Below are 27,297 nucleotides of genomic sequence, written 5' to 3' on the forward strand. Positions count from 1 at the left end.
CTGGAGGGGGTCTGCGACAGCCGAGCGGTAGCGCCGGTTAGAAAATCGGCCCATGAACCGGCCGGGCTCACCATCCTTGACGGTGTGGGTTTAAATGGGGGGTGGGGATTCGAATCCCAACCGAGACCAGACCATCCCCTGTACGAGAGGACTGACTATCCACGTACACATAGAGTAAAAAGTTTCGTAAGCCCTTAACGGGGCAGGCATGTCCAACAAGGTCGTTACGCCAAGAAGAAGAAGAAGAAGAAGAAGAAGAATAGTTCTGGACGACTGCCTGATACTGTCGTGATTTCATGTTTTCCAATAATAAGTATAACGAAAAGAAACCTAGGTACAATGCAATATATTCCACCGTTATTGTTTGTTTTACGTGTTACGTATGCAAAAGAATAACATAACGAACTAATAGAAAGATACAACAAAGTTGTATAAAAACAAAGCTTCATAAGTTCTATTGTTATTCTGAAGCTCATATGTTTTTAAACAGCTTGGTATAGCACGCTTTATGTTGCTGTATAGAAGTGCAAGAATTTCTTAAAGTTCTATGTTTGATGAAGCTTGGGCTGTGTTTACATTCTTATTTCTTAAAACGAGGTGCCCCCCGCAATGTGAAACAAGATTTACAACCGTTACCAGTGATTATCATCGTTGTTGCTCATGCGCCCCGTGTTTTCTTCTAGTCATTCAATTTCGATTCGATGAGTGTTGATTAGTTCACGTTTTAACATATTTAAATTTCTCAACGTTAAAAAAGGAACAACATTTATCAAAGTAATCCAGATACCTATCTTTCTTCCACTTTTCAGCATGATATATGCCTCTCACCCAAGTATAAAATACATTTTTAGGGTTTTTACAAATTTTACTACTTTAAAAGATACTACTAAGGCTAAAGTTGAGCGATCCTACTCTTGAAAATATTTGATCAGTTCGTTTAAATCGGATCGAGAAAAGTAAGAGAAGTATTTTCTTGGTTGGTCTGCCAGGTACGTTCGTAGGCAAGGTGCGTCACTCGGCAGTGTATACTCCAAAATCCTATACCGTCGTAAAACATCATGCGCCTCCTTCATCGATAGGCGCACGCACGGGCTATACTCCGGGAACCCTGTGTCAAGTGTAACGACATCGTCGTTGGTTTATTCTGATCCAGTTAGGTGGATATACCTATCGCGACGAACGTAGCCGATTGATCGTAGAGCATGCTCAATTTCCCTGCTGCTCGTGCCCCACTTGCGTTTACTCCATGATCGCGATTCGTTCAGTTTCACTGCACTCCCAACTCCGGCCTCCATGGTGTTTTATTTTTCGCTTCTTTCGAACACAATCGTTGTGGAAGTTGTGCCCGCTATCCAGTGGAAGCACAGAGAGACAGAGAGATTGAGATAGAGAGAGAGAGAGAGATGTCATAGAATACCGGGGGGAGAAGAAAGTGTTGAGCAGTATAGTAGGAAGGATGGAAATGGTGGAGGCAACCGTGGGCAGCTGATGAATGCTGGGAGCACAATACAATTGACAACAATCTCCAATATGCCGATCGTCACTCGGATACGTTTGTGACCGCTCTGGGAAGGTCCCCCGCGGCGGGGGATGTTCGTCGCTGGTCAGTGCTGTGTGCTTAGGTGTGTGTGTGAATTTCGATTCCGTTGAGTATATACACACTAACGGTGACCGGGGTTCCGAAATCTCTTCTCGCAAGCCACCACTGGTGCCCAAAGGCGACTTGCGGCCATTGCGCCGTGTGTCCCTGGCCAACGGTGTATGGGGGTGTTGTTTCCTACACAGCCATACACACTTGTGTCGTCCATTCTCGCTTCCCCAGGGCACGGGCATCGGAAGCCCTCCGTTCGGACGCAGAGTTTTCGCAGCCGGTCTATACATAAGCGCCAAACGGTTTCACTGCTTCAGTTGGAATTTGACTGTGATTTAATCAACATGGACGAATCGGACTACTGGGGACTGGCGCGTAGCAATGGTGTGTTTGATACCGGAGATACCACTCTCGTTATTTTTTTTTTCTTCGTTTTGTCCCATTTTATTTATAGCTTAATTTAAAAATCATCCAAAATTCCTATCGATTCGTCCAGTAACTTTTCGAAAGTGTTGTGAATCGTTTCCTTATTCCTCTAGTTAAATGTTGGCGGTATAATTTTCGGTGCTTTTTCAATTGATGAATAATTAGTGTGTTCCTTTTACCCTTAGAGGCAATTTTTGTGAGGTTATAGTATTCCTAAGTAATTCGAAATTGCAGTGTGCTAAGAGGTGTTGGGTAGGAATCACATTTTGCCAAATATAACGGTCTTGTAAAAATGGTGTGATGCGCAATCAATTTCGAAACAGAAGGAATCAAAATTGAAACCCGGCTAGAGTTTGTAGCTGAAGCATGCCCCGGCGGACCAGCAAAGTGTTGCACCGAGAACCTGCCGGATACCGTAACCGAAGTTATCCTCCTGCCCGTTGAAGCGTGAAACCGTGGACGGATAAGAGGCATTATGGATAATCATAGAGAAGAATATGGCACTTAATTTAAGAAAATGGGAAGATTGAAGAATAAAGTGGCCACAACCGGCGGCTCCCTAACCCTCCACGTCGTTCCCCCTTCCCACCCCGACCGTTCCCTCGTGGGTCCCATCTCCTCGCTGTGTGGTTGTGTGTGGAGTCGCGCGCAGTGAATCGCAGAGGATGCTCCGGCTCTGGCCGGGACGAGACGTTTCTTTTTCTCTTTCCTTGGGTATATTTGATCTTCATCCATCCGTCCATCGTGGTCGCGTGTTTGTGTGAAACTGTTGTCCATTTGCGGATGTTCGTCAAATATCGTGCACCAAAGAGGAATGAACTGCGTACGGATGACCGATCGCTCGCACTGGATCGTAATAAATATTTCGTGTTCTGGTGGAAAGGACAATAAAAGGACTGCTTCGATTCGATGGACCAGCTTAGATGTGTGTGGACTAGTGAACAGGAAGTGAGCAGGAAGAAATGTGGGTTTTAAGAAAAGTAATGTAACACGCTTCCTTAGATAAACTTACGGAATGAATTTTTTTTAAACAATTGTGGATTGGTATTGTGTTATATCAATACCGCACACGCACCGGAGTCTAAACTCATTCGACCTTATCAGACAATCGTTCATTCAGTCCGTTCACGCGTTCATCCCACTTCCTATCGCGATCGTCCATTCAAAACGATCATACGCTCCGTTTGCTTGGGTTTGTGCGATCGGATGCCCGCGAAAGTGCACACTTGAAGCGAGTTTGCGCGTCAGGAATCGATCTTCGAACGTTCCATTCGTGTTCGTCCTCTCGTCGCGAGCTGAACGGTGGTTGTTCGTGGAGAAGTCGGTATGCATTTCGCGTGAAGGAAAAAAACGCTAAAATAACCACGGGAACAGCCCGAAAGGCAGAAGATATGGAGTGTTAAACGAAGTGGTGATGCTTTACTGAGGAGTGTGTTTGAGCCAGTGACAATCTGGATTGATCGTTACAGCGAGAGGTAAACACCGGAGATCCGTTACCATTGGGAGGAGTTGATCGACAATCAGTGTTTGAGGTGGTTTTTGTATGTTTGTTTGTGTTTGCGTGAGGTGATAAGAGGTACAGCTCATTCGTGTAGATTAAAAAAAAGGTCAACAAATCGAAAATGGCCGTTGCAATCGCTCATCTCGGCCACCGGTCTGTAACGTTTTTGTGTGGCTCGAAGGCTGGCTGTATCTTATATAAAACTTCCTATACGTTATAAATGTCTATTAGTTCGATACTCATAGTGAATATTTAAAAATAGCCTTTTTTATCCACTGTTTATCTTCCTTTATTCGTAAGTTACTTGATGGGCACTGCCATACAGTATGTTTCCAAACTCAACAAGATACACGCACCAACACTAGTAAATTCCATCGCTTCGAGCGCCCGACCGGCCACGAGTGCCTTCTCGACTCGAAGGCCCGAGTCGGTAGTTTCATTTGATAAATAATGCTCCACAATTTCTTCACAATAAGATTCAATTAATTTCGTTAAACATCTTCCAGAGGGCACTTACCAAGGGGGTGCAAAACCGGGTCGTCCAAAAGGGGGGAGGGTTGGACGAAGGGAAGGCGAATGCTGAGGGTGGGTAGTGTACGCAGCTAGAATTGTTGTTGCCGCGCTTCCTCCGGCTGATCGGACCGATGGTGTTCCAACTCGTACCGGTGCTAACTGGTCACTTGAATGGAACACGGATCTCCTGACCTGGCGCTGTTTGCTGGTTCGTTATGATTGCTTGGCTTTTCGTTCTGTCTCTTCTTTTTTCTGTGTGATCTTCCGAACGCACAGTCAATTTGGAATATGTAGCGTCGAATCAAAGGTCGAAGATCGATGGAAGCAATGACTCTTTTTTCGATAAATTTGTTTCCAATTTTGTTTTTCAACTTTTCAAAGTTAGTTTTTCACAATGTCATAATGAATGTTAAAACACGTGGTTACGTGGAGGCGCCTGGTGCTTTGTGAGGTATTATTTGTGTTGGAATGTGAACTGAACCTGCTGAGTGAATTTGTGTCATTTCTGTTTTGTTGTTTTTAATTCTCAAACAGCTGCAGTATTTACTTCCGGTAAAAAAACGTACGTGTACAGAAAGTTGCAATGCAAAACAAAACGGAACGTTTATGTGTACGACCTTATCCCTGTGTGTGACAACGCGATGACAGCTACCGCCAATCAGCAGCGTGTAAGCGCCATTGGAACACAAAGCTATCGACATATCGGCCGAACCATGGCCATTTGGTGTCCATTTTCTTCCCCATTTTTCCACCTCAAACTTCCGTTCGGCCATGCCATCCCGCTCTCTCGACGATAGAATGTCAATCAACACTCGAGCGTGGCGAGAAGGAAACAAAACGTTCCACCAGTTGCACCTCCCCTCCCCCTTGGGGGGCTTCCAACACTGACAATTAGCATTCAATAATCTGCTGATTGACCCGACCCGATTAGAGAGTGGAGGCGGCTACCGCCAGCTGCCATCATGGGGGTTGTTTGTAGTGATCAACTGATCGCACGCTGCCGCTTCCGAGAGGGCTCGAAGGGAGGGACTGGGGATGGTGAAGAAGCGTATGCATCGTGGGCGCACGGTATAATTACTGCATACGTCCCTCGTGCTGCTTGTGGTGTTCATCTTCGATCGTTGCGAATCGATAGGGGAACGCGGCCCTTCAACACCAAGACAGAGTGAGGGTAATTTTGCACTGGTGTGTGAAAAGTTCCCACGATCGCCATCGACTTGATCGACTTCGGGGTCGTTCGAGTGGTGGTTTGCGAAACTCCGATCGCGATTAACGCTGTGTTAGTTGATGGGGGGTGTGCTCTAGCTTTATTTCGATTGTGGCATGCAGCGACGCACTGGTGGACATCGATGACGATATTGTTCGTCATTCGTGAGGCTATTTTGTTTGCCGGTGTGGTCTTGATGTTTATGATATTTTTACTATGAACTACTCCACCGAAAATTTCGACATATTCACAACATATTCTTTTACCTTTTTTTTGTCTTTTAGTCCTGTTGCCAAGGGGGTTACAATTTCAACAATTTTTACAATTCTTTTACAATTTCTCTGTGTAAGGCTTGTAGTATTGGAATTTAATTGGACTGCTTTTGGATAGTAAAAAAATGTTTTTGGTTATTTTGAACCATACTTGTGAGGATTTTTTTCAGATGTGCTGCATGGCTGCTGTGACTGTGTCATGTTGCTTAAGAGCTTATTTATAAAGTGCTATTAAGTTACACAATTTTAAAGTAACAAAACCCTTGTTTCAAATTATGTTCAGTGCAATTTATATCCTTGTTTTGATATTATTTACTCATCATCATAATTAAAGAATGAAATTAATGAAATGGTAACTACCCAAGAGGATTTAAAACAAAATCTGTTTTATCAACAGGTTTTTTTAATTATCAGATTTTTATCTTTTTTTGTATTTCATATAATAATGAAGAACGTTAACGTGACCGAACATACGACAATGCGTAAATTTACTCTATAAGAAAATATAAAATGCTAGCTTCATTTTAAATTAGATAAGATATTTGAGTACATACAGAGAATGTAAAAAATATGCATAATCCAATTAATTGAAAAATAATTGGTCTAAAGTTTAAAGTAAGATAAATTGATCATCGTTTGTTGTGAAACATTATAGTTTATAAAATTCGTACAAGCATTTTTATTTAATTGACATCTTTTGGGACAATTGGTTTGGGTAATAAAAATGTTCACTTACATTTGGCGACCGTAGCTACGCGTTTATGCTTTGACACGTGGCGTTTGCCGTGTGTGTATGTGTATTTGTCTCTTCATTTTCTCCTCTGCTCATTCGGCTGGGCTGCAGCGGGATGTTGCAGATCAATCAACTGATTAAGCAACAACGGCCTCACATCGGGGCACGATCATTTTATCTGGTGCTTTTTTCCTCACTATGCACGCGGTGCTCGGACAATGGCCGATGCCATCTGAGCCGGAGTTCTGTAATTTATCTACTGTCGTCTACGTGAGAGGTTAGTGTTTTTATCAAGTAAAATTTACCTATTCGCTCCATTACAATGTTGCAGCTACCGGTATGGTTTCCCTGCAACATAGTTGTCACGATGTTTCCTGCATAATTTTAAAATTTTAGCTTTTCCGCGATTGCAATAAGTTGACGGGGAGATAATGCTTATCACATGATGAAGGATGTTACGCGATAAAAAAGAAATGTGATCATCTCATGAATTATTCCCGAGTGACGTTGTGATGTTGAGCTATCTTGTGTTTATTTTACTTAGTTTTATGTTCGTACATGGGCTTGCTTAATGGTTTCTATAAAAGAAACTCTAAATTGATCATATAAACAAAAGGAGTTTGTTTATAGCTCTTTCATCGTTTACTATTTTAAACTGTAATATTTTTTTCCCCGGAACCAACAAACCACCACGCAAATCTCGTATCTGCCCGATACTTGTTTGTACCAACGGGCGATACAATAACAACGCAACCGAGTTTGTCAACAAAACGCACCCCTTTTTGTTGACCCTTGGTCGTAAATACTCCACCCCGTATGCGGGCAGCGTAACGCACGAAGGAAAATGCAAAAAAAAACGAAGTTTACATTTTAGCGTGGCGCCCAGTTTACCGAATTGGATTGATTGGATCGGTGTAATACGATCTGCGTGTCACAGTGGTGCACGCATGAATGCTCCACGCAGGCGATTTGAGGGATAAGGTCGTTGATCGTTGTGGACGACAACCTCCTCCATGAGGCAGAAAACAATGGCAAACAGCTACAAGCCACTCCAGTTGATTTAACGAACAATTTAGATAAGCCTGGTGGAAACCGGTTCCAGTTAAGGCGTGGCTAGAAACTAGGATTTGCAGCAGTGATCCCCATAAAACTCAAAATAATATAATAAAGATACCATTTTCACCTCCTGCGATAATTTTACTTGGGTATGGGATTTCTTTTGATTTATGGGCACTCAAATTTCACTATGTGTTTCGGAACAATTGACACATTCAGCCTCAGCACGGACTTTACGATCGAATTAATCCAATCGAATCGAAATCAGTCAATTTTCATATATTTTTAAATAAGAGAAACCATAAAAGGAAATGGTTGTATGATATCACCCCATAGACATCTTAGCTTAAAAGATGGCGGAGATACTTTCAACCGCACGATGCGTGCAATGTATGATAACGTGTTGGCAACATCTACGCAAAGATTTATTTTGCTTTACGCAATCCGACCCCAGGTCTGTACAGTATAGTAAATCCGGGGGAGATATTCTGTTCTTTGATGCGACAAAGTAGATTTTCACCTAAAGCAAACAGTGAACCGGAAGGCACTGATCATCGCGGTACTATCTTATATTCCACTTTCATAATGATGGCATTGGGTTTGATTTATGGAGCAAACATTTCCTACGGGAATAAATAACGATGGAATTTGAAATGGCTAAGAGTTGGTCAAATACAGATTTATAGCCCATTGTTTACCTTACCCGTGCTAATTGCTGGTTTGGCAATGTGGCAACAAGTGGGCAGTGTAGTTGTAAATATGTAATTTTAAGAAGATATTTCCATCCAAATACGATGGTTTGAATAGTTTGAACCATTGACAAAGATAGATTGCAATTTTCATTCCAAATGTCAACACATCCTGCATACAATTTGCAAATGACACGGTTGGATTTTCATCTTCCAATCAATTAAAAAATAATTACACAAAAAAAGAGCAACAAGTATAGCCTAGAAGTAGATTCATGAATCAACTGCAATTCATTCGTTACTGCAAGCTTTTCTAGACGAGACGTGGTCTGGTATTTCATTTCTTAATCTCTAGACATTCGACGAAATCCGGAATTTCGCGGAATCCGATCAAACGGGCAGCCTTTGAACTTTGCTTCATAGTTTCACAATACCAAAGGCACATTGTGAGAGTTTTCGCACATTCCACAACTTGTGCGCGGGTGGCCACTGAGTGTGTGACGTTGAAGATCGCCTATCGCAGCAGTTTGCGTCGAACCGCAAAGTTCGTGATGGAGTTAATTAACAGGCGGTGGCAGAGGCTTCCAAGGGTGTGGCGCTACCGTTAATGGGTTCGAAAATTAAGTGATGTGACGAAGACGGTACAAGATCGGTTCACGGAGTGGAAAGGAAGCTGCAAAACGATTGCTATTTGTTTCAATTAGACAGAAGAGTTCGCTGTGCACGACGTTCGGGATCGGTGTGTACGACCTTTTCGGACCGTCGTCTGTAGTGACGTAGGTCTCAGGCAGCAGGCAACGTCTATAGCTCTCCGGACCCCCGAGACCGCGCGCTATCAGTGGAGTGGCCGATTCTAATTAAATCACTTACCTACCATTCCGTCCTACGCGGGTGTGTTTTACCAGCACTAAATGGCTAAATGGCGAGGGCACGACGAATTCTGGAAGACCCTTTCGATTGCGAGTGTGGGTACACTGTTTCGTGTGCATGGTCCGGAGTGGCGCCGGAAGTGTTATTGTCGAGATCAAACGAAACAATTCCTCTCGCTTGATTCGAGATGCAAGCCGATAACTTATCTGCCGACAGTCGTAATTACTGGAACACGCTTTACGCATGCAAAGTGATGTTGTGCTTTAGGGCGGGGGGGAATTGGATCAACGGTTTAAAACAGCGCCTTCCCCCGCAGCGCTAAACTATCCATTTACCTTGTACCGACCATTCCTTAAAGCCAAGCCTCCATCTATTTGCTTGCTCTTCCTAGGGATGAACTGCACACAACCCGCCATCGATGACTTCCCACGGGACCTGTTCACCGAGGAGCAGCGCCAGAATGGGGCAGTAGTGTTACATGCAATCGCTAGTTTATATTTATTTGTAGCTTTGGCCGTAGTTTGTGATAAGTATTTTGTACCTGCTGTGGAGAAAATATGTCAAGGTAAGTCGCGCACGTGAGGAGATAAGTTTGCTAAACCGAGGAAGCAAGTATTTACGGGTACATTACATGCAGATGGTAAGAACTTGACCCAAAGTATCAACCTGTAGGTTGTACTCCTCAGATATAATGTTTGGGTGAATATTCTGAAGTCAAATTTGTTCATTTTGGTAGATTTGATTTTGGATAAAATAAATTCGGATATACTAATTTTATGGTAATGAAGAGAGTGTAATCTCTTAGAAACAATTGACATATTTCATCTAACCCAGTTTGATTTCTGATTTCTTATCTGAGCTACGTAATTTGTCAAAACTTGTGAAATGTTACTAAAGGCATGTACTTTTATTCAAATCTAATCCAACGCCAATCTCATCCAATTTGAAGCTATTAGTCCCTTATATTGGATACAAGCTGTTTAATAGATGGTTTTAGATGATCAGGGTGACGGTTTTTAATTAAAAGTAGAATAGCTGGACATTAGGCTCGTAAATCGCTAACTCTTCCTTGTCATCCCCAAACAGCGCTAAATATGTCCAACGATGTTGCGGGTGCCACGTTCATGGCGGCGGCCACCTCCGCGCCGGAGCTGTTCGTCAACGTGATAGGCACGTTCATCACGGAGGGTGACATCGGCGTCGGTACCATCGTGGGCTCGGCCGTCTTCAATATCCTGGCGGTGGCCGCCTGCTGTGGAATCGGTGCTGGAATGGTATGTAGGACGGGGGAAGGGGGGAACTCATGTTGGTCTTATCTTTGTTTCGGTCCTCCTTCCAGGTGGTGCCGCTCGATTGGTGGCCCCTGACGAGGGACTGCCTGGCGTATGGTATAACGGTCGCTATTCTGATCTGCATTATCCATGACGAGCGGGTCGAATGGTACGAGGCGCTCATCCTAGTGCTGCTCTACATCGTCTACATTGCTGTAATGTACTACGACAAGTCGTTCCAAAAGTGTGCTAGAGGTAGGTTAAACTATATCAACTGCAACGATGTGTTACTTTCCACCTTATCCTTTTTCAAAAGCTAAATATTTGATGTACTAAAGTTGAAAAGCAAATTTTGCATCACGAATAGTTTGTCTACCATAAAATCTTAGTGCAAACAAACTGTCGCTTTTTTAGTACAAAATTATAGCATCTCTCAGAGGACACTCTGCTTCGTTTCCATGGTGATGGCCACTCTGATTGTTAATTAATCAATGCACAAATGGTTTCTTTTCGATTCCACTATGGCTCGCACTACATTATCCGCTTCCTCGGGGACACAAACGCAAGGTGGTTTGAAGCACGCCCGAAAACGAAGATCGCACGATACCTCCAGCAGCCTCAAGTCGGAATCCAACCGGACACCAGGTAGATTGTAGAAGAAGAAAAGCGCTTTCCTTGCACCCTTTTATTTATCCATTCTTTTTGTTATCCAAGTGGCGCCTTGTTTGAATTCTAATATTACTTTTCTTTCCTGTTTCTTTCTGTTGAATTGCCTTCCTGCTCTGGCTCGATGGTTTGTTGTTTTACAACCGTTTTTTTTACTGTTGCTGTTCCGATTGACATCTTGGAACTTGAAACTCCCGCCGCCTTTTGGAACAACACGAAACACAACGAACCAATCAATTTAGAAGCAATTGAGGCGCACACACCGCTGCGCATCGGACACTTCCAGCAGAACGGCAACTTGAAGAATGTGGCCCACATCGATGCACCGTCGGTCGGCGGTGGGGAATTGACGTCATCGCCGACGGTGGACGTGGAGATGCAAATTAAGCCATCGAGCGAATTGCCACCAGCGAGCGCCGGCGAGTCGAGGGAGACGGATGTCGGTGCGTCCATCGATCGGCCGGCCGGTGGCAATGGGGCGGCCGACGAGAGTGTCCCCGAGCGCCCCCCGCCACCACCCAGTCCGGTAACGCCGCCAGCGCGCGAAGAAAACGGACCGCGGCCAACGAATGGCAAGGAGAAGAGCCGCAACGGAGCAGCGAACGCGGGTGAGGTGGAGGTGGAAAATGGAACTGGAAACGCCGGGCCGGCGGCGGAGGCGGTTGTTCGCGCGCTCGAAGCCGGTACGGGAGTCGATGGAACGGGAAGCGGGAACGACGGTCCTCAGGAGGATGATGACGGGGCGGAGGACGATGAGGACGAGTTCAAGCTGCTGAAGTATCCGCTCGGTAAGAGCGCGTTCCGGCAGTTCTCGTGGATTATCACGTGGCCAATCCATCTGCTGTTCATGTTCACCATACCTAATTGTGAGAAGCCCCGGTTCCGGAATTGGTTTCCGCTCACGTTCATCATGTGTATCGTGTGGATCGGTTCGCTGTCGTACGTCGTTGCCTGGATGATCACGATCATAGGTAAGATGCTGGAATGATAAAGGGAAGAGCTCCTATTTATTTGCTAAAACAACTCATGAGCAATAAGACGAACCCCCGACCGTGTGAGATCCACTTTCGACAGGCACCGAAAACCTTCGTATGTAAGGACTGATTAATCTAACTTATCCAGAGAGAATGGTATGGTTAAGTCAATACGACTATTCAAAATTTAAACCCTATACAAAAAGTAAGCGAAGGCTCCCGATCACGTCGATTTTTCGCGTTTTTCAATATGCTGTTTTGGTATGGGAGAAAGACGTCATTTGCTCTGAATTATCCCAAAAGTTTCACTCAAATAACGCATTAAAACACACATCTAAGCAAAGAATAGAAGAGTTGTAGACAGCAATCTATAAACATCAATTTGAACCATGTTTGGAGAAAGGCATTTCCGTGTAAATTGTTACAATTTTATAAGCAATCGTTTTTTAAAAGCACAATACACAATCAGGAAAGTGATTTAATTTCAAATATCAGAAAACAGATTGTTTGGAACAGAATTCTATAATTTTTTTTTGTAAAAAACCTTTTTTTTGTACTCTAAAGTGGTTTACCATATGTCATTAAAACTATGTCAACCGATTACACCACGTGGTGTCTTGTACTAAATCTTTGTGGACAGTTAATCAAATCATATGGTGTGGTGAAAAGTTTGGTTACGATATCAAAACATGTAGGTGATATAGGCGCAGTAAGCTGCCAACGCCTGGCGAAGTACCCAACATGAATACTTTTACACAGAAGAATCTTTTGTCATTCGAACTATTCCTATAAGAATTAACTAAATTCTTTACGTTTTGGAAAATGTAGGACCTAAGAATATGAAGAAGTCTTATCCAGAGGCAGAGATAGTGGTCATTAGTATGCCGACCCGTGGCAGCGATAAAACCTGCCCAAGCTACTCTACATTTAGCTCCATCAAATTGTCACGTTCGATCGGCGTGGTCGATAAGGAGAAGATATGCGACCCACGGGGCTTCTTTTACTAATCCTCCCCGTACGGGGTACATCTTTTTCCTCGTGCCCATCGTGCCTGTGTATGTGTGTGTGTGTGTGGTTAGAGAAAAGCGTGAGGGGTAAAGAGCTCGTCCATGGATGAATGAGTTTATCAGATAATGATGGGTTTCCTCCCGGTATCCCTTCCACTAATGAGCGTTTCGTTGGCCGTTTTTCTGCTCCACAGGTGACACGCTGAAGATACCGGACTCCGTAATGGGCATCACGTTTTTGGCGGCGGGAACCAGCGTGCCGGAAGCCGTCTCCAGTGTGATAGTGGCTAAGCAAGGTGGGTAACGGCGACGACTACCGCTGCTCCGATGGCGATTGATCAGTAACCTTTTCCTTTTTTCGACTAATTCGGCCCCCACAGGACACGGTTCGATGGGCATCAGCAACTCGATCGGGTCGAACACGTTCGATATTCTGCTCTGCCTTGGGCTGCCCTGGTTTATCAAGGCTGCCTTCTCCCCGATCGAACCGGGCCACCATTGGGTTGGCATCAACTCGGCCGGGTTGGAGTACTCGGCCATCTCGCTGCTGTCGACACTGCTGATGCTGTACATTGCGTTCTCGCTGAACAAGTTCAAGCTCGACCGGCGGGTTGGTAACGCCTGCCTGATCATGTATGCCGTGTTCCTCATCCTGGCCAGCCTGATCGAGCTGAATGTGTTCTTCCGCGTGAATCTACCAACCTGCGGGCGGTGAGCCGGCGTCGCTGTCGATGCTCGTGCACGAACGGAGCATTCCCTCTCTTTACATGTCGACCAAACGATCATGCACCTCAATGAAGAAACCTTTTACCGACGTTGTAGTAAAACAAACTAATCCTGATAGAACAGGAACAGTCAGAAAATCGCACCATCCGTAGGTTCTGTAATCTCCTCTTCTACTACTACAGATGTTGAGCCCTCAAAGAGCCAAAAGGATATGCCAAAGGCATAGTAAAATAGTCTGTTTTGATATTCGTAAAAGTAAACAGAACTCTAGCACCCTGTTCTGAAACGACACTGAATTTACATTCTCTACTCTGTAGCTCTCTAACGCACCGCAGAATCTCTATCGCTTACAGTACTGTTTTCTTTACCACTGCTTTTATGTACACACATTCCACTTTTATTTCGCGTTTTATTTGTGCCAAACGTTGGCTAGCCATGCGGTTTGCGCTAGAAATCGCCCTGGTTGAAAAAACGAGTCATTTGAACTTCATCATTTTGTTGTACGATAGAACAACTTAATCGAAGAGTCACCGTGACTGGCATCACTTGTTGTTAGTTGTTAGTGAGGTACGTTCGGAGAAATGATGCAGGAAAGAAAAAAAAACAAAGATATCTGTAAAACCTAGATGATAAACATAATAAATGAAAAATGTAAAAGAAAGCGATGCAGAGCATTCGTCTAGTTGTGCAACACAGGGCAAATTTAACGAATCATCATCCATCATGCCGAACCATCATTCCTTAACATAGAAAAACATAACATAATCAAAAACAAGTAATCAGTGCATGAAATAATGAGATCTTTAACAAATAATGAAGAAATGTGGCCTATGCTTGCTAGTGGAAATTCGTTTAGACTTTTCGAGTATAGAACTGTTTTCACTCTCTATCGACTTAGAATTTTACTTTTTACAAAAGCTCACACTTTCTTTGCTAAGATTAGCCCGATGGATACGGCAAGGTAAAGCACGCTGCTACTCGTGAAAACACAATTACTCAAGTCTATTGTGCTGTATTCTACAATGCTATTGTAAATACTGTTTCGTTTGTTAACCTGCCTTCGCTTGTTTCCATGTTGATAAACTTTAGAAAACGTTTGTAAAAGTAACGTATTTTACCGGCAAGCATAGTAAGAAAAAGTAGCCCTTTCCAAATATGTAACATAAATATTAATGTTTTCAAAATATATGTTATTTGCCTAAGGTAGTATGCCGGCTTTGGTTAATTCTAGTACCGATATCCCGTTGAAAGTATGTTACTTGAACCATTTTTCCGAGTACCATGTGCGATTATCTTAAATATCAATGTAGCAAACAAAGGCACGCGGTAGTTAAAAGGTGCCAGATCCTTAGTGCCAGAACCGGTTGTAACCACAATCGTTCCCGGATGCGGTTGATCGCGTGCACATGCTGAACCTATGAGATTTAGATACGCTGGAAACGGTGTGCGAGAGTGTGTGTTTCTGATTTCCCTTCTATTGCGCTAATCCTCGACACATCCAGTGTAAGGTATGATATGATGGCTAAGAGATGCCGTTCCTCGTGGACGTACCGTACATTTCGTGTGATAGCGTTTGGAGCGGCGTGATACATACACTTTCAGATGTTTGAGTGAGCGTTTGAAACTTGACCCAAATGCAACAAGAACAGAAATAAACTCGCAAACAAACAGGGATCGGCGTGATGCTAGGGATGCTGGGTTAAGTTGAGGTTCAATTAAAGATGTTGGGATGCATTATAACATGAAGATTGCATGCTCGGCCTTAGGAAATAGCTTGAGGACATCGTCTACAGGTAACAGGATCGTCTTAGGCATGAACTGGTGGTTAATCCAGTGCACCGTACTGATCACGCAGATGCAACTGCCATGTCACCAGAAGCTCGATCCCTCTTGGTTGCAATCTGGCAGCAGACGTCAACGGCACTTATCTCCCGGTGTTACAGCCGATCGTGTGTCACCCGGACACGGAAAACGGACCATTACAATGATCACTTGCATCGTACGGGTCTGTCTGTGCATGTGTGTACCTGCCGTTGATTTATGGTGATATATCCCGGCGGTCACCCTCACATTGCACTCGGTAAACATCGGTATGATTTTGTCCCCGGGGGAGATGGTTTCCTGCATCCGCATCTTCTCGACACAATACTATCTTCACTTTGTCTCTCTTTTTCTGTTATTGTTTTCTGTGTCTTTCCGCACCAAAGACATGTAAAGACACCATGTCATCGTGCCAAGATTGTATTCCCGAGGCAAAGTGTGCGATGGCGACATTGTATTGAGCAATTGGACTATATAAGCGCCTGGAGACGTGCAGATTGACTTTCTTTCCTCACCGCTTGGTGGTTAGGTGCAAGTGTCCTGCGTTCTTCCGTTCCGTTTGCGAGTGTGCTTTGTTAATCGAACAGACTATCGTGCTCTAAACCTGCTGCTGAAACAGTTCGTACTGGCTGGTGGGTTTCATTGTGACCCTTTGACTCGTATAGGATCTGTAGTGCTAGAGACACTTTTCACACGCTCAGGAACTAGCTGCTTCGGATAGAGCGGCCTTGTGTGAGATGGTAACACCTGGGACTAAAATCGTGCACGAAAGATCGTTCTGTGGTATTCGCAATCGAAGGGTACGACTGGCGTTTCTGCTGCGCGTCCTGTTTGTACTGTGCCTGGGCTCGGTGTATGTGCTCAATCTTGCCCTAGTTCCGGCGAGCAGTGATACCCGTGGTGCTCGAAGCAGAATCAATGATGGCGCACCACTTGCACGACGACTCTTAACGTTGCCTCAGAGCGAGGTGGAGTTACTGGATCTCGTTAACGGAACGCTAGTACCGGAGTTTACCACCGAGGTGCCAACGTACGAAACCACCCTTGTGCCGGAAGCTGTCGGTAACGGGACGAACGAAACTTCCGGTGAACCACCGCGGGAAGAGCGCAACTGCACACCGGCCGCCATCTTTGAGTTTCCGTCGGATGGGTTTACGCGCGAAGATCGACGCCACGGGTGGATAATAGTGCACCTTGTCATCGCCTGCTACTGCTTTTGGTTGCTAGCCATCGTGTGCGATGACTACTTTGTTCCGGCGATCGAGTTGATGTGCAAAAGTATGTGCCGCAATCGGCAGTCCATCGGCCATTTCGTTCGTTCATTATTATTCTCGCATTGTTCGCAGAGCTGCAGGTGAAAGAAGATGTCGCGGGCGCTACATTCATGGCGGCGGCCTCGTCCAGCCCGGAGCTGTTTATCAACTGCGTCGGAACGTTCGTTACCAAGGGTGATCTTGGTGTAGGTGCCGTCGTTGGTTCGGCCGTGTTCAACATTCTTGCCGTTCCGGCCGTCTGCGGTCTACTGGGTGGACAGGTAAGGAATTTGCAAATGTCCTCCAAGTGGAGACCTATTTTCACTTCACATTAAATACACTTATTTCTCGTTATGCAGGTTGTGCAGCTAAGATGGTGGCCTGTGACCCGCGATTCCATGATGTACGGGATCGCCGTGATCGGTTTGATCGGGGTCCTGTACGACGGACGTGTGATGTGGTACGAAGCCACGATCCTTGTGTCAGCATACGTGCTGTACATCGCTGGTACGTTCTTGACCATTCGAATGTTTACCTAATCCCTCAAATTTACTTTGCGCTAACCAAAATCAGATAAAGTAGACAATATTTCATGCGTTTCAATTTGAATAATCGAATCATGGACTCGAACGAGGGAGCCGTACCTTATCCTCACTCAGGAGTACTACTATAATCTTGTTTCTTCTATCTGAAGGGATGGGGTTTAGGGAAATGATAAAAAGCTGCTCTTATCTGACCCGCCACTGGTGTCTGTCGTACGAGCGAGCGGCAGAAATAATGTGAACCGCCGATAGAAACAGCTACAAGGAGTTGCCCGATGGTGATCTCAGAAATGGCGTCACAACTCAAAGTTCATCGGACATTATTTTCAAATCAGCGTTCATCGTAAGATTAGCTTTAAAATGCTCTGGTTGAAACAGAAGCACAACTCATTCCAAAGCTCAATGCCCTTACCCGGATCGTTCCCTCGGTCGGAGATGCTTATCTGCGTACCCCCGAAGTCCGGACTTCTGGCTCATCATCGTCGTACCAACTGCCTTAATCGGACCGTGAATGTACTTTTCTGTTTGCCTTAATTGCATCTATAAACTCGCTGCTCTCTCTGTGTATGTGCGTTTGGGCCTCATGATACCGGTGCAGTTCGCGCCCGATAAAAGCGCCCGCGGACGGCGGACACCGGTGAGTTCACCAGTGCAACAAAGTAGGCCATATGATGATGGATGAAGCCGGTTGGATAAATAGCCTAATCTTGTGCTAATGGCACACGGTCAGCTGTCAGGTTTTTGGGGGTGGACTGTTGCGAAGGCAATGAACTTGACACTGGCATTTAAGAGACAAAAGAACGGCCACCTGGACGTACATTTTATTGGTTTTTCTTCCGTCTTATTCCAAACAAAGTGTGTAAAGAGCAGCCAACTGAAGATTTCCACAACGTTGTTTGTCCGAATAGGTGGAAAGTTTTCCTGAACATGCCCGAATATTATCATCTGTAAACAATGATGGGCATGAGTCCCCATGAGTCGACTACGAATCGGATGACCATCACCTTGACGCACATTTTTCTAAAGAGATGCAGTAGGTTTGATAAGTCGATTTTGATGCCAAAGCATGTGCTTAGCGATACCAACAATCGTGTAACCATAGAAACTTAGGTTACAGATATTGGTCACACCAGAACACGTTTCACCTCTATATGACGAACAGCTTGGTGATGTTTGCATTCTAAAGCAAACTGTACCATTATTGTCTGGGTTTCAAAATAAATATTAATGTCATTATTGATAACGTTGTTCTATTGGGTCTTTTGCGCGAAGAAATGTAGACTGACGTACATAGATGGAAACATAAGCTTTGCTGTAAATGTTGGAGAACATCCCCTCTTGACTTTTTGAATAACAAAGGCAATACCTTGTATATTTTTACAACTTCATTAGTATTATGTCGATAATAATATTTTATCGTACAACTTCACTCTATGACACTAATCGCAAGACTGTTAAGTCCAAGTCGGACTGCTAGTGTTCCTAATTCCTCCTCCTTCCGTTTCCTATTTCCTTATCTTGTCTCTCGCTAATTCGCCTTATTTCGTATTTCGATCAGTACCGATTCACCTGCTTTGGAATTTTGAACTAGCTTGCGATCTTGGCTAATCTGTATATCGTTAAAGCGTACTACATTTCAATATTCCTCTTTCTTTCTTTTATCCTTAACTTAGCCTTATCTTTCTGTTACCCTATACTCGATCCATACACATTTGTTGTCTGAATATATTTACAGCAATGTACTGCAACGATACTATCAATCGTTTTATGTCGAAAACCTTCCGCCGGAAATCTTACATTCGCCCGTACACGGAAGTAACGGAAATCTCTCCCCTCCTGTCCAATGGAGGGAACGGAAAGTCCGCGGCCACCGGGGCCAAGAATGGTACCAACGCGCAGCATGCCTGCGATAGTGATGCAAGCGATGACAGCTTCGAGGAGTACGGTAAGTTGCGATATAGCCCTCGGAGATCTCTCCCACCAGCTCAGCTAGAACTTGCCCGTTAAAAGTTCGTATGCTTCTCTCGATGTTCTCCGAACCACCAGAACTCGCGACCTCACCGTGGAACCACCGGGATGACAGCCTGTTTCCATTCATCTGCCGCTGGCCAATCACCTTCATCCTGTGGACGACGATTCCGGACTGCCGGCGCTATCCTAAGCTGCGCCTGGTGACGTTCTTCGCGTGCATTTTCTGGATCGGCATTACGTCCTACTTTGTGGCGTTCCTCATAACCGTTGTTGGTAAGTTATACCACTGCTATAGTTGTACCACGCTTCCGAGAGATAATCGTCTTTTTTCGCTACTTCCAAGGTGACACTATTGACATTCCGGACTCGGTGATGGGCCTGACGTTCCTGGCGGCCGGTACCAGCGTCCCGGAGGCCGTTTCCAGCATTATCGTCACCAACCAGGGGCATGGTGAGATGGGCATCAGCAACTCTATCGGTTCGAATACCTTCGACATCCTGCTCTGCCTTGGGCTACCGTGGCTGATCAAGGCGCTCGCGTTTCCGGCGGTACCGGGCGAACAGTGGGTTTCGCTTAACTCGTCCGGGCTCACGTACGCGGCTATTGCCCTCCTATCAACACTGTGCGGTCTCTATCTGGCCTTCTGGTGCAATCGCTTCAAGCTCGACTGGAAGGTGGGCTTGACCTGCCTGTCGATGTACATTGGCTTTCTGACTATGTCCAGCTTGATTGAGCTGAACGTGTTCTTCCCAGTGAATCTTCCAACTTGTCCACACTGATAACGGCATAGAATGTAGTACATAGGGAGTCGCGTCCGACATCCCACTTGCATTAAGTTTACCGTTCCGATGCCATCCTTCCAGCAGTTTACATTATCATCCTAATATATATAGGATAATTTTGTTTGTTAAGATCGAGATTGAAAATATTATCGTAGAGTGGATAAATAAACCATGTTATGTTTAATTATGGTTACAAGAGTGGATAATATATCTATCCCTTATGGATGAGAATGGATAGTGTTTTGTTAATTCAACTGATTGATCCGAACATGCATCAAAACCCGTTTCGTTACCATTTTTTCTAGTTTTGTTTGTAACAATTCTTCTTTTTAACACTAGAATCCAAATAGCGGTCATTTAGACCAGGGGTCTCCAAACTACGACCCTCTCCTCCTTGGGTAAATGTGGCCTAACGCTACGGTTATTCCACCCAATGCGGCCCGCGTTAAAAAAAGTTTGGAGAACCCTGATTTAGACCACAACGCAATTCTCTATTTTACTATTTCAAAAATGGCTGAATATTGAAAAGAAAAAAAGGCTGCATTGAATTTTCATAGCTACAACTAAAAAAGAAATCGTTGATTTTTCTGTTCAACCAGTTACGAGAACCAAGTTGACCATCCCTAGAATGCTTGTTAGTGGTCATTTTGACCACTTTGGGTCCCCAGCCGACATCCGAGCGGTAGCTCCGGTTAGAAAATCGACCCATGAGCGCCGGGGCTCACCATCTCGTCAGCGTGGGCATTTAATACTTTGAAAAAGTAAAAGTTGGAAAAAAATCCAATCAAATCGATCTTTTTTGCTTTACATTGAGCTATCTGAATGGTGAAGAGGTGCATCAAACAATAAAAAATAAATGAACTAAAAATTAGCCTTTTATGGATTTTAAAAATCTTTAAAAATGACGAAATCATAGCGTAATCGAGGAGTTAAATAGTTGTTTTCTCTTTTACCATTTGCGTCTTAACGTTTTCCTGACGTCCTGACGGATGACGCAGAATGCAGCGTTAAGGCAGCGATGTCACCTTCATCGTTTGGGTCGCGGGTGGTACAGGTTATGCTTGTTCGTCCATAGATAAACCAATTATTTTCCCATCGGATTTCGATTCCTTTCGACATATTCGCTCGTCGGCAAACTTTTCAATCCATCCGTGTGTAATTAAATCGGTAGAAATCGGATACGAAATTCCTTCACGTGTGCGTTAGACAAAAACTAAACAAAACGAAACAAACGAATGTGACGCAATACAACGCATGTAGTAAAAGATGGACAAAACAACAAATATATCAACGTGAAAAAAACAACTATCATTCGGAGGTGCGTCACGATATGGTACCGAAGTATTATCACGGAGCGCCATTGCTGGAGGAGCTTATGCAGTGGTTCCTGATTTCCGATACGCCATGCACGTTTTACAGATTAGAAGCGGCTTTGGGGGAGGTGGTTTTGCGTTTTTTGACCGTTTTTGACCACAAAAGTGACCGATAACCGCAAATGTTATTTTACCCAAAATATTGATGTTTTGCTAGTCGCTATCGCACTGCCCGCATAAATGGGATGAAAAAGGATACGTTGAAAGAAAACTACAGATCAAATTCAATCGTTATATGCCACTTGAAGACTTTGCCTACGCTTTTATGATGGTACCGATTGGATAACCAAGATGTGGCGTAGTAATAAAACCGTAAAAAAAAAAACAAAATCTCGGCAGCACTCCCTGTGCCATAAAAAGCTTACTGATAATTAGTACATACGGTGGGAACCGTTTGGATGTTATCGATTTATAGCACCAAAACGTGCGAAATGATAAAAAGAAAGAAACCGGTTCTTTTCACATAGAGTTTGCTGCTTTGCTAATGTTTATGAATCACATAGCATCAATTAGGATTACTATATATATATTTTTGATTTTTTTATGTACATCAAATTTGGTTGGTTGGTGGGTTTTCTGTTGGTTTCTGTTACTTCTTCACTGGGAAAATTTACTAGCTTCTTAAGTGTTTGGCTGCTTCATACTTCTTAAATAATTTAATTGATAAAAGTCGGAGGAACTTAAATTGATAGAGGAAGCCGAAAATAGCGATCAGATACAAGCACTTACGTGTCCTACGAGTGAAATCCTATTCTAACCTGCACAACACACATCACACAACCAACGCACACGAGTGTGAAATAATTAACTTTAGAATCACATATCGATTTAAAATCGAAAAAACGACCCAAGCAAGATAAAGAACCAAACATACACAGGCTCGCTGATGGCGCGCAAGGGCGATGTTGTTTTTTTTCCTTTCCTTCAAAGATATCGATGTATCGGAGGCTCATCCAACCGGCACCGGCCTCCACCGCTGCTCGGCAAGGGCTTTGTGGATAAGGCGTTTGGTGGTTAGAAAAATTAGCCATCGTCGCTTGGACATCGGTCAGTAGCGCATTGGGCACCGGCTCAGTCGGACGAGAGCTACCATAAAGCCCGGCTTGTCCTTCGGCACCGACAAGAACGCAAGCGACCTTCGGCGACCTCGAGCGTCTCAAAGCCGCCGAGCAAGGCATCAATTGCAAACGCTGCGGACACTGTATTTGGTCAAAAGGTAGCACCGTTAGTTAGTGTGTCTAGTTGTGGCCAACAGTGTACCGCATGGTGTACTTAACGGAAGCAGTATTCATTCGATCTGGAACATCACATTACTCAAGAAGCGCTAGCTCATACTAGGAAAGTTTACTACGAGCCTTTCTTTAGAACAGTGTTTACAGCACCCTTTCTGCATTAGTGAATGTATACTTTAACAAACGCAACTCACGTTCAACGCTGTGGTGAAGAGGCGGTAACGTGAAAGGTGCTGTTCTCAGGTCGTAACTCCTATAAAAAAAACCATCGAAACTCGATCAAGCAAAACACCTTCGATAGTGAACCAATCGTATTGAATTAGTGTGTGGTGATCGTTGCCGTTTGTTTTCGAATATCCGTGGAGTGGTGTGTGCACTGTCAAAATGACACTTTTCGGTCACCGTCTACGGACGGTCGGTGGATTGGTGCTTTTATTTCCCGTCGTAATGTCCATGGTGGTGATAGATAGTAATTATTATGATACTGATCACTTAAGTAAGTCATCAAACGAATGTTGTAAACGGTAGCACATGAGGCATTACTTATCTCAAATGAATTTTACCATACGATGTTCTTTCGAACGTGTCGCTCCCCAATCGATGCTTGCAGATATTTCAACGGACGAAACGTATGACACAACGGCGACAACGGTCGTCTACCATCCACTCCCGGACAACACCAGCATACACCTAACGCTGGACGAAAGGATAGAGCTCGAAAAGGTCACCTGGCACTGGTATCCCTGGCGGAGGATCAACTATGAGGTGCTGCCCGATGGGAAAGCGGTCGAAGTGGAATGTGAAGAGAATTCGGCCCTAGACGATCTACCAGATGATATTTTCACGCGTAAGAAATGCTTGAATCCAGAGCCATTGCAAGCCGAATGTGTGAAATGGGCGCGTGTAGTAATCTTGGCTACTCTCCTTTCGTTCAGAGGAACAACGACTGCAGGGTGCGATCGTGTTACATTTCGTCGGCGCGATCTACTTCTTTACCATTGTGGCGTACGTTTGCAGCGAATACTTCCTGCCATCGGTTGAGTGTATCTGCGAGGATTTGAATCTGACACAGGTAAGAACCGGTGCGCAATTAGGCCTAGGTTGGTATTATGGGCGCTGGAAAATCCATCATAGGACACATCGTACCGGTACTGATAACTAATCCAGGTTGAACATGTGATTATGGGTTCGCGTATGATAAGTATGACGGCCCCAGCACGAGGGAGGATTAAAATCACGTCTTTCCTGTGCACTAATTTATTTGACGTTAGTAAAGAGCCTCAACACACGCAAAAACTCGTCACAAAATAGAATTTAGGACGAAAAAATACGAACGCAAAAGAACTGGTACAAAATTGGCTGATTTGAGATAATTTCTAGTTCGATCATTAGATGTTATTGATTGTATAGTTTGTTTAACCGAATGCTCGAGTAAACATTTAAATTACTATCAAAAATAGAACATAATAATAAGAACCTTTTTATCTCGCAAAACGCTCCATGACTTCATTTACTATTGACTCTTCATAAAAAAATCTGTAATCTTCTATCCTACTTGCACTTTTCTCTAATTGTTCGCTTCACCCTACGTAAACGACGGGCGAAAATAAATCGAATTGCGGGAACAATTGGTCGATAAATCTACCGCTTGTCTCACTCGTATTTGGGCGTTAAATCATCAGCGGTCAGCAATCGGACTTTATCGCCTCCGTGGGAGCGATACTCTGACTACCGATTAGTCGTGTGATTTATAGGGCCTTTTGAAGCCAGCCGTGTTGCAGGATAACGGACGCACACGTGCTCGATCAATCACGTATTAGCTCGATCAATCAGCGATTAGAAGCTGGAAGCGTACTGCAGGGGACTATCAATTTCCTTGCCGTGTGCTCAATTCTGCAGTGGGTTTTTGATGGGAGATTATGGAACCAGACTAACCGTCGCCTTAATAGTGACGTCTTTTATGTGATTGTGTGTTCGTGGTGCATACAGATCGTTGAATGAGTCATTTAAAATGTTGCTATTCTGATTCACTTTCAGGATGTAGCTGCCGCCACGTTCATGGCCGTCGCCTCAACGATGCCGGAGTTTTTCACCAACACCATCAGCACGTTCATTGCCGAGTCGGACATGGGCCTGGGCACGGTAATGGGTTCGCTACTCTTCAACACACTCGGCGTAGCAGGGCTGGCCGGTTTGGCTACAAAAGCGGTACGTTCCCGTTGCGGCCTGTTAAGAAGAGAAGGCTTTTTCAACTCATGCTGCTGTTTTGTCTTTCCCTTAGCCCGTCCAACTCGACTGGTGGCCGCTGACGCGCGACTCGATCGTGTTCTCGGCGCACGTCGCCCTCCTGATCGGGTTCGCCTGGGACGGTCGGATCTACTGGTACGAGGCAATGGTGTTCTTTATCCTGTTCTTCGTCTACTTCGTGCTGATGTTCCAGAACAAACGGCTGATGAAGGTGGCCAAGAAGTACATCGAGGTGAAGTGGAACTTGTGCGCGCGGGTAATCAAGAACATCGAGGAGGACGAACGCATCGCGGCGGAGGCACAGATACAGCAGAACATCGCCACCATTCCGAACATGGCCCGCAAGACGCTCGACAAGCCGGCGTTCCGTGCGTCCACCGCCTCGATTCTGTCCGAGCAGATGGCCGAGACGAAGATGAAGATGGGCGAGCTGCAGCGTAAGTATTCTGGAGTTAAATCAGGCCAACAAGCGATATAATACACCATAATTAATTCCTCTAAATCTTTCCTTTCCAATCAGTGACCGCACGCCACGTCGTGGAAGATCCAGGCGAGTACGACGATATGACGCTATGGAAGATCTCCTCGGAAACGTGGTATCGGGCGGTATGGTGGTGGTACAGCTGGCCGATGCGTTTCATCACCTTCTTCACCATCCCAAACCCGGCCCGAATCCGGCGGCTATATCCGCTGACGTTCATCATGTGTATCGTTTATCTGGCCGGGTGCGCTTTCATGACGTTCTGGTTACTCTCGATTATCGGCTATACGTTCGACATCCCGGAGTCGGTGATGGGTCTGACGTTTCTGGCGTTCGGAGGCTGCATGCCGGAAGCCGTTTCGGCCGTGCTGGTCATCCGCTCCGGCAGTGGAGCGATGGGCGTCTCGAACGCAATGGGAGCCAACTCGCTGGCGATTCTGTTCTCGCTCGGACTTCCCTGGTTCATCCGAACGTTGGCAGATGGTGGCAGCGGGACCAACGCTTATCTAGTGATCGCCTCGTACGGCCTGCAGTACTCGATCATTGCGCTGTTTGGTGCGATCTGGATTCTGTACCTGGTGATCTATGTGGCGGTGTACAAACTGCGGAAAACTGTTGGAATCGCACTGTTCCTTGCGTATGCCATCATCGTCACGTTCATGATCCTGAACGAGCTGGACATAATCATTCCTTCAGGCGATGAGTGCTAGCCGAACATTAACATAACAAGGTTGTCGGCTAGCGCCAAAATGTAGATATACCCCCAGTCTAGAAGCAAACAATCACATGCACCAGAAACTCAGCTCAGCAAAAAGACCTAATGCTCAGAAGTTATGTTCCTGCACAACGAAATGCACAATCATATCACTTTGTGCCTAATTCGATGTGTTTGATACATCCTATTTCCATCATTAGTAGCCATAATGTAGTGTAAATCTTGTGTCGACTATGGTCTATCCAACCCATCGGCCTTGTTTACCATAATAGTACTTCCTGTATTTGTTTGTTGAGATATTTGAATTTGTCCTATACATACTCAAATGGGTTGGCTTCTGCTCACGAATTACTAATAGCCAGATAGTAGACTTAGCACTTGACTACGTTTTCGGGTTTTTTGTTTTCTCTTCGGTGTACATCCTACTAAGAAACATAGTTCGTGTTAATTGTGATGTACCATGTTGTTTATACGTTTGATAAAAAGTAACAACAATACATAAACACGGTTCCGTACAGGTACGGGATCCGGGTGATATTGGACAACGCGGAAAAGCTACGCGCTTTTCTCGTATTTATTGCATTTAGCTAACATAAACTACCCGCACACCAAGCACTTGAACTAGCGCGACGCTTTAAGCGTTTTGGTTGGTTTGGTAGTTTATTATTTCATAATAAAAGAAATCTAATACTCCGGCAGTGCCCTGCTGCCCTTTACACGCGAAACCTGTGTTTTTATTTTATTTATGTCTTTTACATGCGGAACGCAAAAGAGAGAAATCATACCACCAGCTCGTCTTTATCGAACTTCTTATCCAAAGATTATAGGCTTAACTTAAGGTTGACAATCAAGTCCTCTGTCTGCGAGAAAAAAATACTAATTGGTGTAAGCCATTCTCTGTTGTTATTAGGGGTGTTGATATAAAAATTCATTTAAAAATAACTGGTACTGTAGATGTTGAGGGTTGTGTTGAAATTTAATATTTAAAACAGCAAAATATGACTTACCTTACAACACTTCACATTCCTTCTGAACAGTATAAATATTTGAACGATTCCAATGAATCAGCTCGTACTAAAGTCAAAGTTTGTAATCACCGTTATCTTTGACATTGAAACACGCTGGTTGCGGCTCGTCCATTTTATTCCACTTTCATTAGCATTTAGCGGCGTCTTCTAGTGAAGTGGATAATGTGAGGCATCCGTGTTGTGTTTGTCATCCATAAAACCAGGCCTATTATGTACATTTCACTAATTCGAGCGTATCCTGGAATGAAACCATACGATAAGAAGACAATACTCAATCGCCTGTGATGGTCCTGTTGTTAAAGTTGAATGAAAAATCCGGTTTGCAACGATGACTTTTCCACTTATAATA

The 27,297-nt window shown here is 44.5% G+C and overlaps 3 protein-coding genes across 3 annotated transcripts; all 3 read left to right on the forward strand.

Moving 5' to 3' along the window:
* The first annotated feature begins 9,944 nt into the window (after positions 1 to 9,944).
* Positions 9,945 to 14,332, forward strand: LOC131259532 (sodium/potassium/calcium exchanger 5-like). The gene is made up of 6 exons (XM_058261041.1): positions 9,945 to 10,132; positions 10,198 to 10,384; positions 10,697 to 10,774; positions 11,038 to 11,766; positions 12,971 to 13,072; positions 13,157 to 14,332. Exons 1-6 carry the CDS (start codon positions 9,953 to 9,955, stop codon positions 13,489 to 13,491), a joined length of 1,611 nt encoding a protein of 536 aa, XP_058117024.1. The 5' UTR covers positions 9,945 to 9,952; the 3' UTR covers positions 13,492 to 14,332.
* A 1,728-nt stretch (positions 14,333 to 16,060) lies between these two features.
* LOC131259538 (sodium/potassium/calcium exchanger 3-like) lies at positions 16,061 to 20,103 on the forward strand. The gene is made up of 6 exons (XM_058261049.1): positions 16,061 to 16,601; positions 16,670 to 16,857; positions 16,936 to 17,083; positions 18,854 to 19,063; positions 19,165 to 19,362; positions 19,433 to 20,103. Exons 1-6 carry the CDS (start codon positions 16,061 to 16,063, stop codon positions 19,867 to 19,869), a joined length of 1,722 nt encoding a protein of 573 aa, XP_058117032.1. The 3' UTR covers positions 19,870 to 20,103.
* Positions 20,104 to 22,317: 2,214 nt separating this feature from the next.
* On the forward strand, positions 22,318 to 26,633 carry LOC131259533 (sodium/potassium/calcium exchanger 3-like). The gene is made up of 6 exons (XM_058261042.1): positions 22,318 to 22,973; positions 23,088 to 23,324; positions 23,413 to 23,549; positions 24,515 to 24,685; positions 24,759 to 25,161; positions 25,245 to 26,633. Exons 1-6 carry the CDS (start codon positions 22,862 to 22,864, stop codon positions 25,913 to 25,915), a joined length of 1,731 nt encoding a protein of 576 aa, XP_058117025.1. The 5' UTR covers positions 22,318 to 22,861; the 3' UTR covers positions 25,916 to 26,633.
* Positions 26,634 to 27,297: the final 664 nt, after the last annotated feature.

Source organism: Anopheles coustani, chromosome 3, assembly GCF_943734705.1.
Source record: "Anopheles coustani chromosome 3, idAnoCousDA_361_x.2, whole genome shotgun sequence".
Taxonomy (NCBI): Eukaryota; Metazoa; Arthropoda; class Insecta; order Diptera; family Culicidae; genus Anopheles; species Anopheles coustani.